Source organism: Ranitomeya variabilis, chromosome 5 (assembly GCF_051348905.1).
Source record: "Ranitomeya variabilis isolate aRanVar5 chromosome 5, aRanVar5.hap1, whole genome shotgun sequence".
Classification (NCBI taxonomy): Eukaryota; Metazoa; Chordata; class Amphibia; order Anura; family Dendrobatidae; genus Ranitomeya; species Ranitomeya variabilis.
In genome coordinates this window covers 167419084-167433189 of record NC_135236.1, presented here as the reverse complement: position 1 = coordinate 167433189, position 14106 = coordinate 167419084, and the positions used below count along the sequence as shown (strand labels likewise).

Here is a 14106-nt window from a genome sequence, read left to right as displayed (position 1 = left end):
TGATTGCCGACATGGAACCCGGGGAGTTCCTGTGCTCTGTGGACATTCAAGATGTATACCTTCATGTTCCTATCTGCGTATGGCACCAGAGGTACCTTCGGTTTGCTATCCAGGAAGAGCACTACCAATTCACGGCCCTCCCGTTCGGCCTGGCGTCGGCCCCCAGGGTCTTCACCAAGATCATGGCGGCGGTCATGACCATCCTTCGTTCCAGGGGATGCTCATCATCCCCTGCCTGGACTATCTTTTGATCAAGGGTTCATCTCATCGAGACTGTGCGCGAAGCCTCCAGTACTCTCTGGACACTCTGACTCGCCTCGGCTGGATCATCAACCGGGACAAGTCCTCTCTGATTCCCTCCCAGCGCCTGTCCTTCCTGGGCATGGAATTCGACACGAACTTGGCTTGGGTCTTCCTCCCGCTGGACAAGTTCTCCGGTCTCTGCAAGGCAGCCCGATCTCTCAAAGACCCAACTCCTCGCTCACTTCGGTTCTGCATGGCAGTCCTTGGAAAGATGGTTGCCTCCATGGAGGCCATTCCCTTTGCCCAATTCCACACCTGTCCCCTCCAACTGTTTCTTCTCTCCACTTGGAACAGAACCACAACCTCACTGGACCGCCCCATTCGTCTGCCTCGGCAAGTTCGGCAGTCTCTGACCTGGTGGACCCTGTCTTCATCGTTCCTCAGAGGGAGGTCTTTCCGTCCGCTTCAGTGGCAGGTCAGCACCACAGATGCCAGCCTGCTTGGCTGGGGAGCGGTCTTCCGACATCTCACAGCGCAAGTGGCTGGACCCCCAGGAGGCTTTTCTTCCCATCAACTTACTGGAGATCAGAGCAATCTTCCTTGCCCTACTCCACTGGCAATCACTCCTGGCGGGTAGTCCCGTCCGCATCCAGTCGGACAACGCCACGGCTGTGGCGTACTTAAACCACCAGGGCGGGACGCACAGCAGTCAGGTAATGGCAGAAGCAGCAAAGATACTTCGTTGGGCGGAACGTCAAGTTCCGGCCATTTCAGCCGTCCACATTCCGGGGGTCAAAAATTGGGCAGCCGACTTCCTCAGCCGCCAGGGCCTGGCGGCGGGCGAGTGGTCTCTCTATCCCTCAGTCTTCGACCAGATTTGTCTTCGTTGGGGCACCCCAGATGTCGACCTTATGGCGTCTCGGATGAACCACAAGGTCCCTCTATTCGTGGCCAGAACCCAGGACCCTCTGGCCATCGGCCACGACACCCTGGTAATCCCATGGTCGCAGTTTCTGTTTCCTTACCTGTTTCCCCCTCTCCCCTTGATCCCAAGGGTAGTAAAAGAAGATAAAGTTAGAGGGGATTCCGGTCATACTCATAGCTCCAGACTGGCCAAGGCGCCCCTGGAACGCGGAGCTCGTCAACATGCTCGTGGACACCCCTTGGAGACTCCCAGACCGCCCAGATCTTCTCTCACAGGGCCCACTCTTCCACCAGAGTTCTCAGTCCCTGCATTTAACGGCATGGCTGTTGAGGCCGCGGTTCTGAGGGAGTCTGGTTTTTCTCATCAGGTCATACAGACCATGATCAGAGCCAGGAAGCCGGCTTCTTCTCGTATTTACCACAGGTACTGGAAGGCTTTCTTCCGGTGGTGCGAGACACACGACGACGTCTTTCCGATTATTTTTTCCCTTCCGGACTTTCTGGGTTTCCTGCAGGCGGGTCTCGGCTCAGGTTTGTCCGTCAGTACCCTAAAGGGTCAAGTTTCCGCCTTGTCCATTCTTTTCCAAAGGGACATGGCTTCCATCTCTCAAGTAAAGACCTTTTCTGCAAGGAGTTGCTCATCGTGCTCCTTTTTTTCGTCCTCCGCTGGTACCTTGGGACCTCAATTTGGTTCTCAGTGCCCTTCAGACCGTTCGTTTTCAACCTCTTCAGGGCGTCTCCCTTTCCTTTCTTTCCTGGAAGGTGGCCTTCCTCATTGCCATCACTTAAATTAGAAGGATTTCCGAGTTGGCAGCATTATCCTGCCGCTCCCCGTTCCTGATTCTCCATCAGGACAAGGTCGTTCTCAGACCTGTCCCCGAGTTTCTTCCCAAGGTGGTTTCCACTTTCCACATCAATGAGGATATCATTCTTCCTTCTTTTTGCCCTTCTCCTGTTCACCCCTTGGAGAAGTCTCTTCACAAACTTGACGTTGTCAGGGCCGTTCGGATCTATCTCTCTAGAACTGCCCATTTTCGCAAATCCGACTGTCATTGCTGAGGGTCGCCGGAAAGGCCTTCAAGCGTCCAAATCCACAATTTCTCGCTGGATTCGTTCTGCTATAATGGAATCCTACCGCGCTTAAGAGACACAGGCCCCTCCTGGGGTACGGGCCCACTTCACCAGAGCTGTCGGTGCTTCCTGGGCTGTTCGTCACCAAGCCTCCGCTTTGCAGGTTTGCAAGGCTGCAACCTGGTTGTCTTTGCATACGTTCACGAGGTTCTACAGGGTTCATACCCAGGCCTCGTCAGATGCAGAATTTGGTAGGAAGGTACTGCAGGCGGCGGTCGCACACCAGACGACCTGAGCCCTTTTCTCATTTCCTTTCTACCCACCATTTTCTGGGACTGTTTTTGGACGTCCCACGGTTATCTGTGTCCCCCAAAGAAGCGATAAAGAGGGATTTTCTGGTACTTACCGTAAAATCTTTCTTGGAGCCTTCATTGGGGGACACAGCACCCTCCCTGGTTATTCGTTCCTGGTACCGTGTTCGGGCCTACAAGTCCTGATTGAGTTGGTGCTCATGTGTTCTCAGTTATGGTTGTTTCTCCTACTGCTTTTTTCACCAACTGAGGTGCTCAGTGCCTGTCGGTGGGTGTATACTGCCGGGGAGGAGCTATTGTTCTTTTCCTTTTTTGCATAGTGTCAGCCTCCTAGCAACAGCAGCATACACCCACGGTTATCTGTGTCCCCCAATGAAGGCTCCAAGAAAGAGATTTTACAGTAAGTACCAAAAAATCCCTCTTTCTCCTGTTCTGTTACTTGTCTCACACTGGGAACCCCCTTTATGTAGACAGTTATATTCCAGGCACCATCGGCCTCGGAGCCTGGAAGAGGTCACTTATATAAAGTGATAAAATATGATTTCATTTCTCAGCAACAAGACATCTGATATGAGATATACCGGTAGGACTGCTTTCAGCATTCTATATCCTGTATGCCCATATTAATAGTTTAGATAGGTCAAATGTGGTGATAGATTCCCTTTAAACATAAGCAGACTTCCCAACTTCCATAAAATAGTAGCCGGCAAGTACCATATTTACAAAATATAGACACGGTCATGGCAGAAATTGTTGTCACCTTTGAAATTGTTGGGAAATTTGAAGTATTTCTCCCAGGAAATTATTGCAATTACACATGTTTTGTTATTCACGTGTATTTCCTTTGTGTGCTTTGGAACAATCCAAAAATCAGCCATGAAAAAGGCAAAATGGACATAATTTGACATAGAACCCCAAAAATAAGCCAGGCAAAATTGTTGGCACCCTCCACTTTTAGAATCCAAAAACAGAATCCAAAAATTGCCTAAACGCAACAAGACTCAAAAACACAATTTTCGCTGAATTAAATATTGTGATGTTTATTCATAATTATAACATATATTAAATCATAATTTAAACAGTAAAAATCTCCAATGTAGAAAAAAGGAGCGGATACATACACATGACAACAGTTTGAAAACCTATATGTGAGTCAAAAATTTCCAATATAAATATATAAAGATTTAAATAATTCACCCCTATCTCTGAGAGTCCACCCCAGCAGTTTCAATTGAGTAACTGCCTATTATTAATATGCCATGGATCCTATACCGAGATCCAAACTCATTTTACTGCCATCAGCATGTATATATAAAGTGCTCGGTGCTTTCTTAATCACTGACCCAGGCACTATAAGTCAAAAACTCAGACAGTCAAAAAAAGGGGGATTATTACTCACATAATAGTCTGATGTCCGTGCCACCGTTCCTGAACCCCGACGCGCGTTTCGTAACACTTCCTCAGGGGGCGTGACGCTGGGGTGGACTCTCAGAGATAGGGGTGAATTATTTAAATCTTTATATATTTATATTGGAAATTTTTGACTCACATATAGGTTTTCAAACTGTTGTCATGTGTATGTATCCGTTCCTTTTTTCTACATTGGAGATTTTTACTGTTTAAATTATGATTTAATATATGTTATAATTATGAATAAACATCACAATATTTAATTCAGCGAAAATTGTGTTTTTGAGTCTTGTTGCGTTTAGGCAATTTTTGGATTCTGTTTTTGGATTCTAAGTGTAGTTTAACACAATAAATTAATAGGACCTTTTCCTAAGGTGATTTAACCCTCCACTTTTGTTGCACACCCTTTTGGAATAAATAACTGCAATCAATCGCTTCTTAGAACGATCAATGAGCTTCTTACACCTCTCAACTGGAATTTTCGATCACCTCTCCTTTTGCAATCTGTTCCAGGTCTCTAATACAGTAATTGAAGGGTGCCTTATCCCAATAGCAGGTCCAGACTCATTGCTAGCCAGTTCAGAACTCTCCAGTTCTATAACAATAATAATCGCTTTATATAGCGCCAACATATTCCTCAGCGCTTTACAGTTTTGCACACATTATCGCTGTCCCCGATGAGGCTCACAATCTACAGGCTTTCAGGCTGAAATTGCCCCTCTCGGCTTATACTAGTCATTCCCAGGGGTCGGTAGGGTAGGGGGAGCAGCAGCTGTCTAATAATACTCACCTGCTCCTGACACGGTCCCTGCACGTCCCTGGTTCTCTGGGTGCTGACAGCTTCTTCCAGCGTTGAGCGGTCACTTGGTACCGCTCATTACAGTAATGAATATGGACCCGACTCCACTCCCATAGGGGTGGAGCCGCATATTCATTACTGTAATGAGCGGTACCATGTGACCGCTCAATACAGGAAGAAGCTGTCAGCGCCCGGAGAACCAGGGACCGCGCCAGGAGCAGCTGAGTATGACGGGGGCAGTGCGCGATATTCACCTGTCCCTCGTTCCATCACTGGGCGCCACTCCGTCTTCCTTGTCCTCTGTAGTGACGCTCAGGTCAGAGGGCGCAATGACGCGATTAGTGTGCGCGCCGCCCTCTGCCTGAACAGTCAGTGCAGAGGACGCTGAAGACCCAGCAGCGCTCGGCGGTGGAACGCGGACAGGTAACTATAGCAAATGCCGTGGGCCTGAGCAACGAGAGGTGAGTGTGATTTTTTTTTTTTTTTTTTTTTATGGCCGAAACAGCATATGGGGCAAATGTGTATGGAGCATCTTATGGGGCCATAATCAGCATTTGTGCAGCATTATACGGGGCAAATATTTCTATGGAGCATCTTATGGGGCCATGTGCAGCATTATATGGGGCAAATATCTCTATGGATCATCTTATGGGGCCATAATCAGCATTTGTGGAACATTATACAAGGCAAATGTGTCTATGGAGCATCTTATAGGGGCCATAATCAGCATTTGTGCAGCATTGTATGGGGCAAATGTCTGTACTGAGCATCTTATGGGGTCATAATCAACATTTGTGCAGCATTATATGGAGCATCTTATGGGGCCCATCATAAACTGTATGGAGCATTATATGGGGCGTATTTTGTTTGGAGCAACTTATGGGGCCCATCATGAACTGTATGGAGCATTATATGGGGCTCCTGATTCACTATGGATATTCAAAAACACTTAACCTACTGATGTCTCAATTAATTTTACTTTTATTGGTATCTATTTTTATTTTAGACATTTACCGGTAGCTGCTGCATTTTCCGCCCTAGGTTTATACTCGAGTCATTAAGTTTTTTCCCAGTTTTTTGTGGCAAAATTAGGGGTCTCGGCTTATACTCGGGTCGGCTTATACTCGAGTATATACGGTAAATTTCCTCTTTGTTTTCTTCCATTTGTTTAACAATTTTAGGTCCAGTATGGGTCGCACTGTTCCATCCTTCTTCGGAACCACAAATAGGTTCGAGTAAAAACCCTTCAACCTTTCGTCTTGAGGGACCGGAATAATGACTCGGTCTCTTTGGAGTGCCTCTAAGGCTCTGAAAATGGCTGTTGCCTTTGTTTTGGGAGGAGAAGCTAGGAAAAAACCTGTTGGGGGAGGGGAAGAAAACTCTTATTTCCAGGTCGTCCCTCCTGACAGCACCACCAGGAGGTTGCCCTTCATTCCTTGATGGGGACAGGAACACAGAAGAGGTTAAATAGCCCCACCTCCACCCTTCAGTGTTTTTCCTGTCCCTATCAGGGACAGACGCAGGAGAGAGTTCTCCACAAGAGATCAGATTTACGTGATGCCGGAGTCAGGTTTCGGTAGAGCAGGCGCTCCCGAGGGCGGTCTTTTTCCTCCTGGAGGGGGCTCTGGCCGCGGGAGTCTCGTGGAAGCAGACTCCACATGCAGGACTCCTCAAGTCGCAGGATACCGATGGAGGTCCCTCCGCGACAAGGTAGAGCTGTGTGCTCCCTCACGTTTGGCTGCCTCATCCCTTTGCAAAGGGGCTCTGAGGCAGCGGCTGCTGCTGCGGTGTCCGGCGCTGTTCCCGCAGGCTCCGCCGGCGGCGTTCCCCGAACTTCCGGTCCGGCACTCCGGGTCGGAGGTCGCTGATGAAGACTTACGGGGGGCGTGGCCTGATTTCCGGGTGCGCAGGGATACTACGGCGAAACGGAAGGCCGAAACAGGATGGCACAGGGATCAGGGCGCCAGGAGCAGGGTCCCGAGCTGGTCGGCGTGCGTTCCACTTAGCGCATACGCAGTACAGCTGGGGACCTGCAATCACCATAGATGCCAGCAGCTGAGCTCGGAAGGAGGACGAATCAGATGTCTTGAAGTCGGGTAAGACTGACTAGTTAATGACGGACAACTGACAGCACACTTGACTTAGTAAGATGGAAGGTGCTAGTTGTCCAGACGTCCAATCCTTATAGAGCTGCCCATGGACCATGTGAGTAGTCGTGGTGGGGAAGTATCTAGCGGGACTTTTAGATCCGTAGCTACAGGGTTTTCCTTTACATGTTTTTAGGACAAGGACATTCCCAAACGGTCTGCCGCTGAGAAAAGGACTATCAGATGTCCATTATGTACCACCAAGCTCCCAGATGGTTATAATAAGAAGTTATGCGAAGTGTGCATCGCTAAACTACTAAAAGACGACCAAGCTTCGTTAGTAACTAATATTAAAACCATGATTAGAGACGACGTCCAGGCCACAGTATCAACAATCAACATTGGTGCCACCCTAGTCTCCTCACCCTAAGAGGCCCAGATGGGATATGGACTTAAGTTCTGAAGGAGAGGTTTCAGGATATTCCAATCCAGACTCTGATGAAGGGGGCAATTCCTCGGTTGTTTTTCCGGAAGAACGCAAAAGATACATGTTCTCGTCCGAAAACACAGATGTGCTACTAAAAGCAGTTAGGAGCACTATGAAAATAGAAGACTCGACTGAACCATTATCGGTTCAGGACAAGATGTTCGGGGGCCTGAGAACCCGCAGAAATAAAGTATTTCCAGTCAACAACCATATAACAGCGACGATACTGGAAGAATGGGAAGATGTGGGGGAAAAAGCTAGTAGTCCCGAGGGACTTCAAGTACCATCTTCCCTTTGATCCGGAAGAAACTAAAGTCTGGGAATCTGTTCCAAAAATTGATATTCCGGTAGCTAAAGTCTCAAGGAAAACAGCTATTCCTTTTGAAGACTCGTCAGGGTTAAAATACCAAATGGATAAAAGGTCAGAAGATCTCCTTAAAAATGCATAGGAGTCGTCAGCCGCCATTATGAAAACAAACATAGCGGCCACCTCTGTAGCAAGGTCCATGAGTCTCTGGGTAGACGAGCTGGAAGGTCATATTAAAGACAGGACTCCCAGGGAAGAAATTTTGAAATCTCTCTCAGTACTGAAAATGGCGACTGATTTCATGGCGGATGCTTCAGCGGAGTCGGTGCGATTTGCTGCCAGGAATAACGCACTGTCAAATGCGGCAAGACGGGCCTTGTGGCTGAGATCTTGGATGGGAGATACTCAATAAAAAAACAAACTGTGTTCGATTCCATTCTCAGGATCTCATGTTTTTGGTCCAGTCTTGGATGAGCTGCTCGAGAAAGCATCTGACAAGAAAAAAGGCTTTCCCGAAAAAAAGCCAAAGAAGACGCAATTCTTTCGGAAAACTCGCTCCCACCCAAGGCAGGACTACAGAGGGAAAGGGAAGTCCGGCAGATGACTACCCTAAAGGGGGCACATGAAGAGGTTCCTTTCGAGACCAGTCATCAGGACCCAGCAAACAATGACGCCAACAATATAGGAGGAAGACTACAATACTTCCTAGAGGGATGGCAGAACATTACTCAGAATCAGTGGATTCTACAGTTGCACAGGGGTACAAAATAACATTTACTCATCTACCCCCCAAAAGGTACTTGTTTGACACGCACAGAGTCGTCAGCAGTACATCAAAGGCTGCTAACAGACATACAAGAACTCTTAGAGCTGCAGGTCATAATTCCAGTACCCCATCACCAGCGGTTTCAAGGTCATTACTCCAGTCTATTCTCCATTAAAAAAAAACCAAGCGGAGAATACCGTACAATAATAAACTTAAGACCATTAAACAAATGGGTGGCTTACAAACACTTCAAGATGGAATCTCTCAGATCGATCATACCGTTAATAAAAAAGAACTCTGTAATGTGCACGCTAGATCTCAAACATGCATACTATCATGTGCCCATCCAGCCCTCACATCAAAGATTCCTCAGGTTTGCAATAAGAAGCCGCAAGAAGATACTTCATTTCCAGTTTCAGTGTCTACCATTCGGTCTCGCCTCTGCCCCAAGGATATTCACAAAGCTCATGACAGAGGTCATGGCTCATCTAAGAGAAAATGAAGTTCTCATCGTGCCATACCTGGACGATCTGTTGCTGATTAGCAGATTCATCTCAACAAATGGAAGAATCCTTAAAAATTACCATATCACTCCTGAAGTGTCTGGGGTGGATAATAAATTCAAAAAAGTCGAGTCTCAAACCAGAAACACAGAAATATTTCTGGGAGTGCTACTAGATTCCGGACTGGAATACTCATTCCTACCAGACCAAAAACAACGGTCAATCAAAAAAGAACTTCAAACATTAAGAAAACGAAAATACATTTCCATCAGGAAAGCCATGAGGGTTCTAGGATTAATGACCTCATGTATCCCCAGCGTACAATGGAGCCAGTTTCACTCCAGAACGCTTCAACGAGAAGTTCTTTCGGTATGGAATGGAAAGAAAAGTTCATTAGACAACAAAATGTGGTTACCCAGCGAGGTAAAACAGTCCCTCTCATGGTGGGTCAACATAAAAAACCTCAAAAAAGGGAAACCTTGGAGAGTATCTCCATGCGTAAATATAACCACCGATGCAAGCTTAAGAGGCCGGGGAGCCCACATAGGACATTACCTTCAGGGAACATGGCCATCATCGGTACGCAACAGTTCCTCCCATTACAGAGAACTCAGCGGTTTGGGAAGCACTAAAAAGGTGCCAAAACGAGATGCAGGGGCATCACATCAGAATCTTCTCAGACAACTCGACCACGGTATCCTTTCTTCTTCATCAGGGAGGTCCGAGGCACCGTCACCTCCAGGGACTAGCGGAATCAATATTCTCTTGGGCGGAAGGCACAGTGAAGTCCATCACGGCGGTACATCTAAAAGGTTCAGAGAACCAGATAGTAGACTTTCTCAGCAGTAGACGGCCGCCTACTTTGTCGGTGCCCACTGTATACCGTAACGAGTCATTGTATAGATCCTCTACACAATGACTGTTGCGGTATACAGTGGGCACCGACAAAGTAGGCGGCCGTCTACTTTCGTTCCTCCAAGCCTGGCTCTCGGTCATTCACGACGAGTGGGTCAGAGAACTGGTGTCCTCCGGATACAAAATAGTTTTCTTCCCCTCCCCCAACACATTTTTTTCCTAGCTTCTCCCAAAACAAAGGCAATAGCCTTTTTCAGAGCCTTAGAGGCGCTCCGAAAAGACTGAGTCATTATTCCGGTCCCTCAAGACGAAATGTTCAAGGGTTTTTACTCGAACTTATTTGTGGTTCCGAAGAAGGACGGAACAGTGCGACCCATACTGGACCTAAAATTGGTAAACAAATTTGTCAGAGTGCGACGTTTCAGAATGGAGTCCCTCCGCTCAGTTGTTGCCTCAATGGAGAAAGGGGAGTTCTTAGCATCCATCAACATCCAAGATGCTTACCTTCACATCTCGATTTTTCCTCCCCACCAAAGATTTCTACTCTTCGCGGTTGGTGGGGACCACTTCCAGTTTGTAGCATTGCCCTTCGGCCTCGCCACTGCCCCCTGAGTCTTCACCAAGGTCATGGCGGAGGTCATGGCCATTCTTCACGCTCGGGGTGTGGTGGTGCTTCAATACCTGGGCGATCTGCTCATCAAAGGACCGTCTTTTCGGGCCTGCGAGGAGTGCGTGAGTATCACGGTGGATACACCAGTGTCAGCTCAGCAGATTTCCTTCTTGGGAATAATCCTGGACACTTTCTGTGTGTTGGTAATTCTCCCTCCAGAAAAGGTCTTAGCCTTACAACAGGGAGCACGGATGCTCTCCCTCGCTTTCCCTCACTCCATACGATTCAGTATGGGGATTCTCGTCCATATGGTGGCAGCGATAGAGGTGGTTCCTTTTGCGCAGCTGCACCTCTGCCCTTTGCAACATGCACTTCTGACAGCTTGGGACAGGAACCCGTTCTCTCTCGACCGTCTATTTCGTCTGCGAGTCAGGCAGACCCTCAGGTGGTGGACACTGAAGTCTTCACTGGATCAGGGGAAGTCCTTCCTTCCAGTAGGGTCAGCTGGTGGTGACCACCTTCGCCAGTCTTCTGTGCTGGGGTGCAGTTTTCCGCCATCACATCGCACAGGGATGCTGGTCTTCTCGAGAGTCACTTCTGCCGATCAACATTTTGGAGTTACGGGCAATCAAGTTAGCCCTTCTGCGTTTTCATCATATCCTGGCAGGTCGTCCCATCAGGATCCAATCCGACAACGCCACGGCTGTTGTGTACATCAACCATTAGGGGTGGCACCCGCAGCAGGTTGGCCATGCACGAAGTAGGTCACATCACATTCTTCTTTGGGCCGAGAGGAACCGCTCAGCCATATCAGCGGTTCACATCCCAGGTGTAGAGAATGGTCTCTTCATCCAGAGGTCTTTCAGAATATTTGTCATCGCTGGGGGACTCCGGATGTGAAACTGATGGCCTCAAGGCTAAACACAATAGTTCCTGAGTTCATATCTCGGTCCCACGACCCAGTAGCTATCGGAGCGGATGCACTGCTTCTGCCGTGGTATCCATTTCGGCTTCCGTATATATTTCCCCCGCTCCCCTTACTTCCAAGGGTCATCAAGAAGATCAGGGCAGAAGGGTGTGCCAGTGATCCTGGTCGTGCCAGGCGTGGTACGCGAATATGGTTCAACTCGTCGCCGACGTTCCTTGGCGACTGCCGGATCGCCCAGATCTGCTTTCCCAGGGCCCTATTTACCACCAGAACTCCGGGGTCCTGTGTTTAACGGCGTGGCAGTTGGATCCTGGGTTCTAGCTCAAGCAGGATTCTCTCAAGTGATCTCCACCATGCTAGGTGGAGTGCTAGGAAACCTGCGTCTGCGCATTTATCGTCGCACCTGGAAGACCACCTTCTCATGGTGCAAGGACCGTGGACGCTCTCCTCTTGAGTTTTCCATTCCTTCCATCTTGGAATTCCTGCAGACTGGATTGGAGTCAGGTCTCGCGCTTAGCTCACTCAAGGGACAGATTTCAGCCTTATCTATTTTGTTCCAACTCAGGATTGCCATCAAATTACAGGTGAAGACATTCATTCAGGGAGTTTCCCATGTGATGCCTCCCTATAAAATGCCGTTGGAACATGGGATCTTGATTTGGTCCTCGGGGTTTTTATAGGAGGTCCCTTTCGAACCGCTGCAGGACGTTTCGCTAACTTTTCTTTCTTGGAAAGTAGCTTTCCTAGTCGGTCACGTCAATCAGACGGGTCTCGGAGTTGGCGACCCTGTCCTGCCGAGCTCCGTTCCTGATTTTCCATCAAGACAAGGTGGTTCTGAGAACATCTCCGTCTTTTCTACCAAAAGTTGTCTCTTCCTTCCATCTCAACGAGGATATTGTTTTTGCCCTCACTCAGTCCGGCACCAGTACATCGTATTGAGAAGGCTTTTCACACTCTGGATCTAGTGAGAGCTCTTAGGAGATACGTCTCTCGGGCGGCGTCTTTCTGCAATTCAGATGCCCTATTCATGCTTCCGGAGGGGCATAGGAAGGACCTAGCCGCTTCAAAGGCCACAATAGCCAAGTGGATTCACTCGGCTATTCAGGAGTCCTACCGTGTCAGGGGCAAACCTGTTTTTGTCATACTTTATTCTTGTTAATGGTTAAGCTTCTACTGCTTTGTTTCCGAACTGGTTCAATTAGAGCCAGCAGGAGGGTGTATACTGCAGGGGAGGAGCTAATCTTTCTATGTTCACTTAGTATCCTCCTTGTGGCAGCAGCATAACACCCATGGTCCTGTGTTCCCCAATGATTGGCTCAGAGAAAAGGATTTTACAGTGAGTACACAAAAATCCCTATTTCATATTGTCCACACCTGTCACTTGGCACAGGTGAGTTTCAATGAGCATCACATGCTTGAAACAACCACAATTTTGGAAAGGTGCCAACAATTTTGCCTGGCCCATTATGGGGGTTTTGTGTGAAATGGTGTCCAATTTGCATTTTGTTTCCTCTGCTTTTTTGTGTTCCAATACACACAGAAAATAAATGTGTATAACAAAACCCTGTGTAATTGCAATAATTTTCTGGGAGAAATACTTCATTTTCTGGAACAATTTCAAGAGTGCCCACACTTTGGGCCGTGTCTGTGAATATATTTTAGTGTATGTATATGTTGTATATATTTATATACATACACAATGTTCTATGTGCAATTTATTTTTTCACCTGTGTTAGCCACAAAAGCAAGAAGAAATTTATTTGTTCAAGAGAATCGCTCTTCCACAAGGAGAGGCAGTAAGATGCCACGAAGTCAGTCTGTATCTGCAGTGGAGGGTCTGAAGCATAAGCGAAGCAAAAGTCATGATGGCACTACAGGTGACTTTACAAGATATTTGTGTCATTTCTGTTATAATTAATTAAGGGTATGTTTACATGGAAAATAAACCGTAGACTTTTATAATCTGCTGCTGAACTTGCTTTTCGACTAAACATTATCATGTGCATGCATACATGCATTAGCCAAATTAGATTAGCATTGATTCTGCACCAAAGTCCTGTCATATTTCTCAGTGTGTGTACATGGCCTTACTGAGATAGTGATAGGAATGCATGCTGTCAAAATTTGGTCCTAAACCATGGCTGAGCTTTCTCCTTTTCACAATCTAGCCTACAACGGTTATTTATGTGAACAATGTACGGCATGAATAATCAAGGATTGAAAACACATGAATTCCTGATACTGGTTAAAAGGGATGTTCATCACTGAAACAACACCTTGATTGCTATATTCCCCTGTGTAAAAGAACAGTCTATACTCGCCTCGGGTGCCGGAACTGCTCCTGCGATCTCTGGGCTCACGTTCCTATGCCAATCAGTGGCCGCTTCACTCGCACTTCCTTCTGATGAAACTGACACCCAGAAGAAGTGAGAGCTGCTCTGTCTTCCGCCAAAGGTCAGTTCTGCCCAAAGGACCTGAGTGAAGCAGTCGCTGATTGGCTGCAGTACTCTTCTGCCACAAGAACGTCACACAAGCCCTGAGAGACCAGGCTCCAACATCGCTGTATTGGCACCGTAGGTGACAATTGGCTGCTGCTTTATTCCTCCTTTATAAAATAACAATTGAACAATAAAAATTTCAAGTAGAAGTGCAAATAATGTAGTGTAAATATACTCTAGTTCAGTGATTTTCAACCTTTTTTGAGCCGCGGCACACTTTTTATACTTAAAAAATCCCGGGGCACACCACCAACCAAAATGGCACAAAATGACACTAAAACAGTACATATTCTACATATAGTTAATA

At 47.4% G+C, this 14106-nt stretch overlaps 1 protein-coding gene across 3 annotated transcripts in view; it reads left to right on the top strand.

The window, feature by feature from the left end:
- The window catches only part of TICRR (TOPBP1 interacting checkpoint and replication regulator), a 162649-nt gene that overhangs the window by 69889 nt on the left and 78654 nt on the right, over nucleotides 1-14106 (top strand). For all 3 annotated transcript variants that reach the window (XM_077263474.1, XM_077263473.1, XM_077263472.1), the window contains exon 15: nucleotides 13038-13178. In XM_077263474.1, the coding sequence (XP_077119589.1) occupies nucleotides 13038-13178 (141 nt within the window). The remainder of the gene's footprint in view (nucleotides 1-13037; nucleotides 13179-14106) is intronic.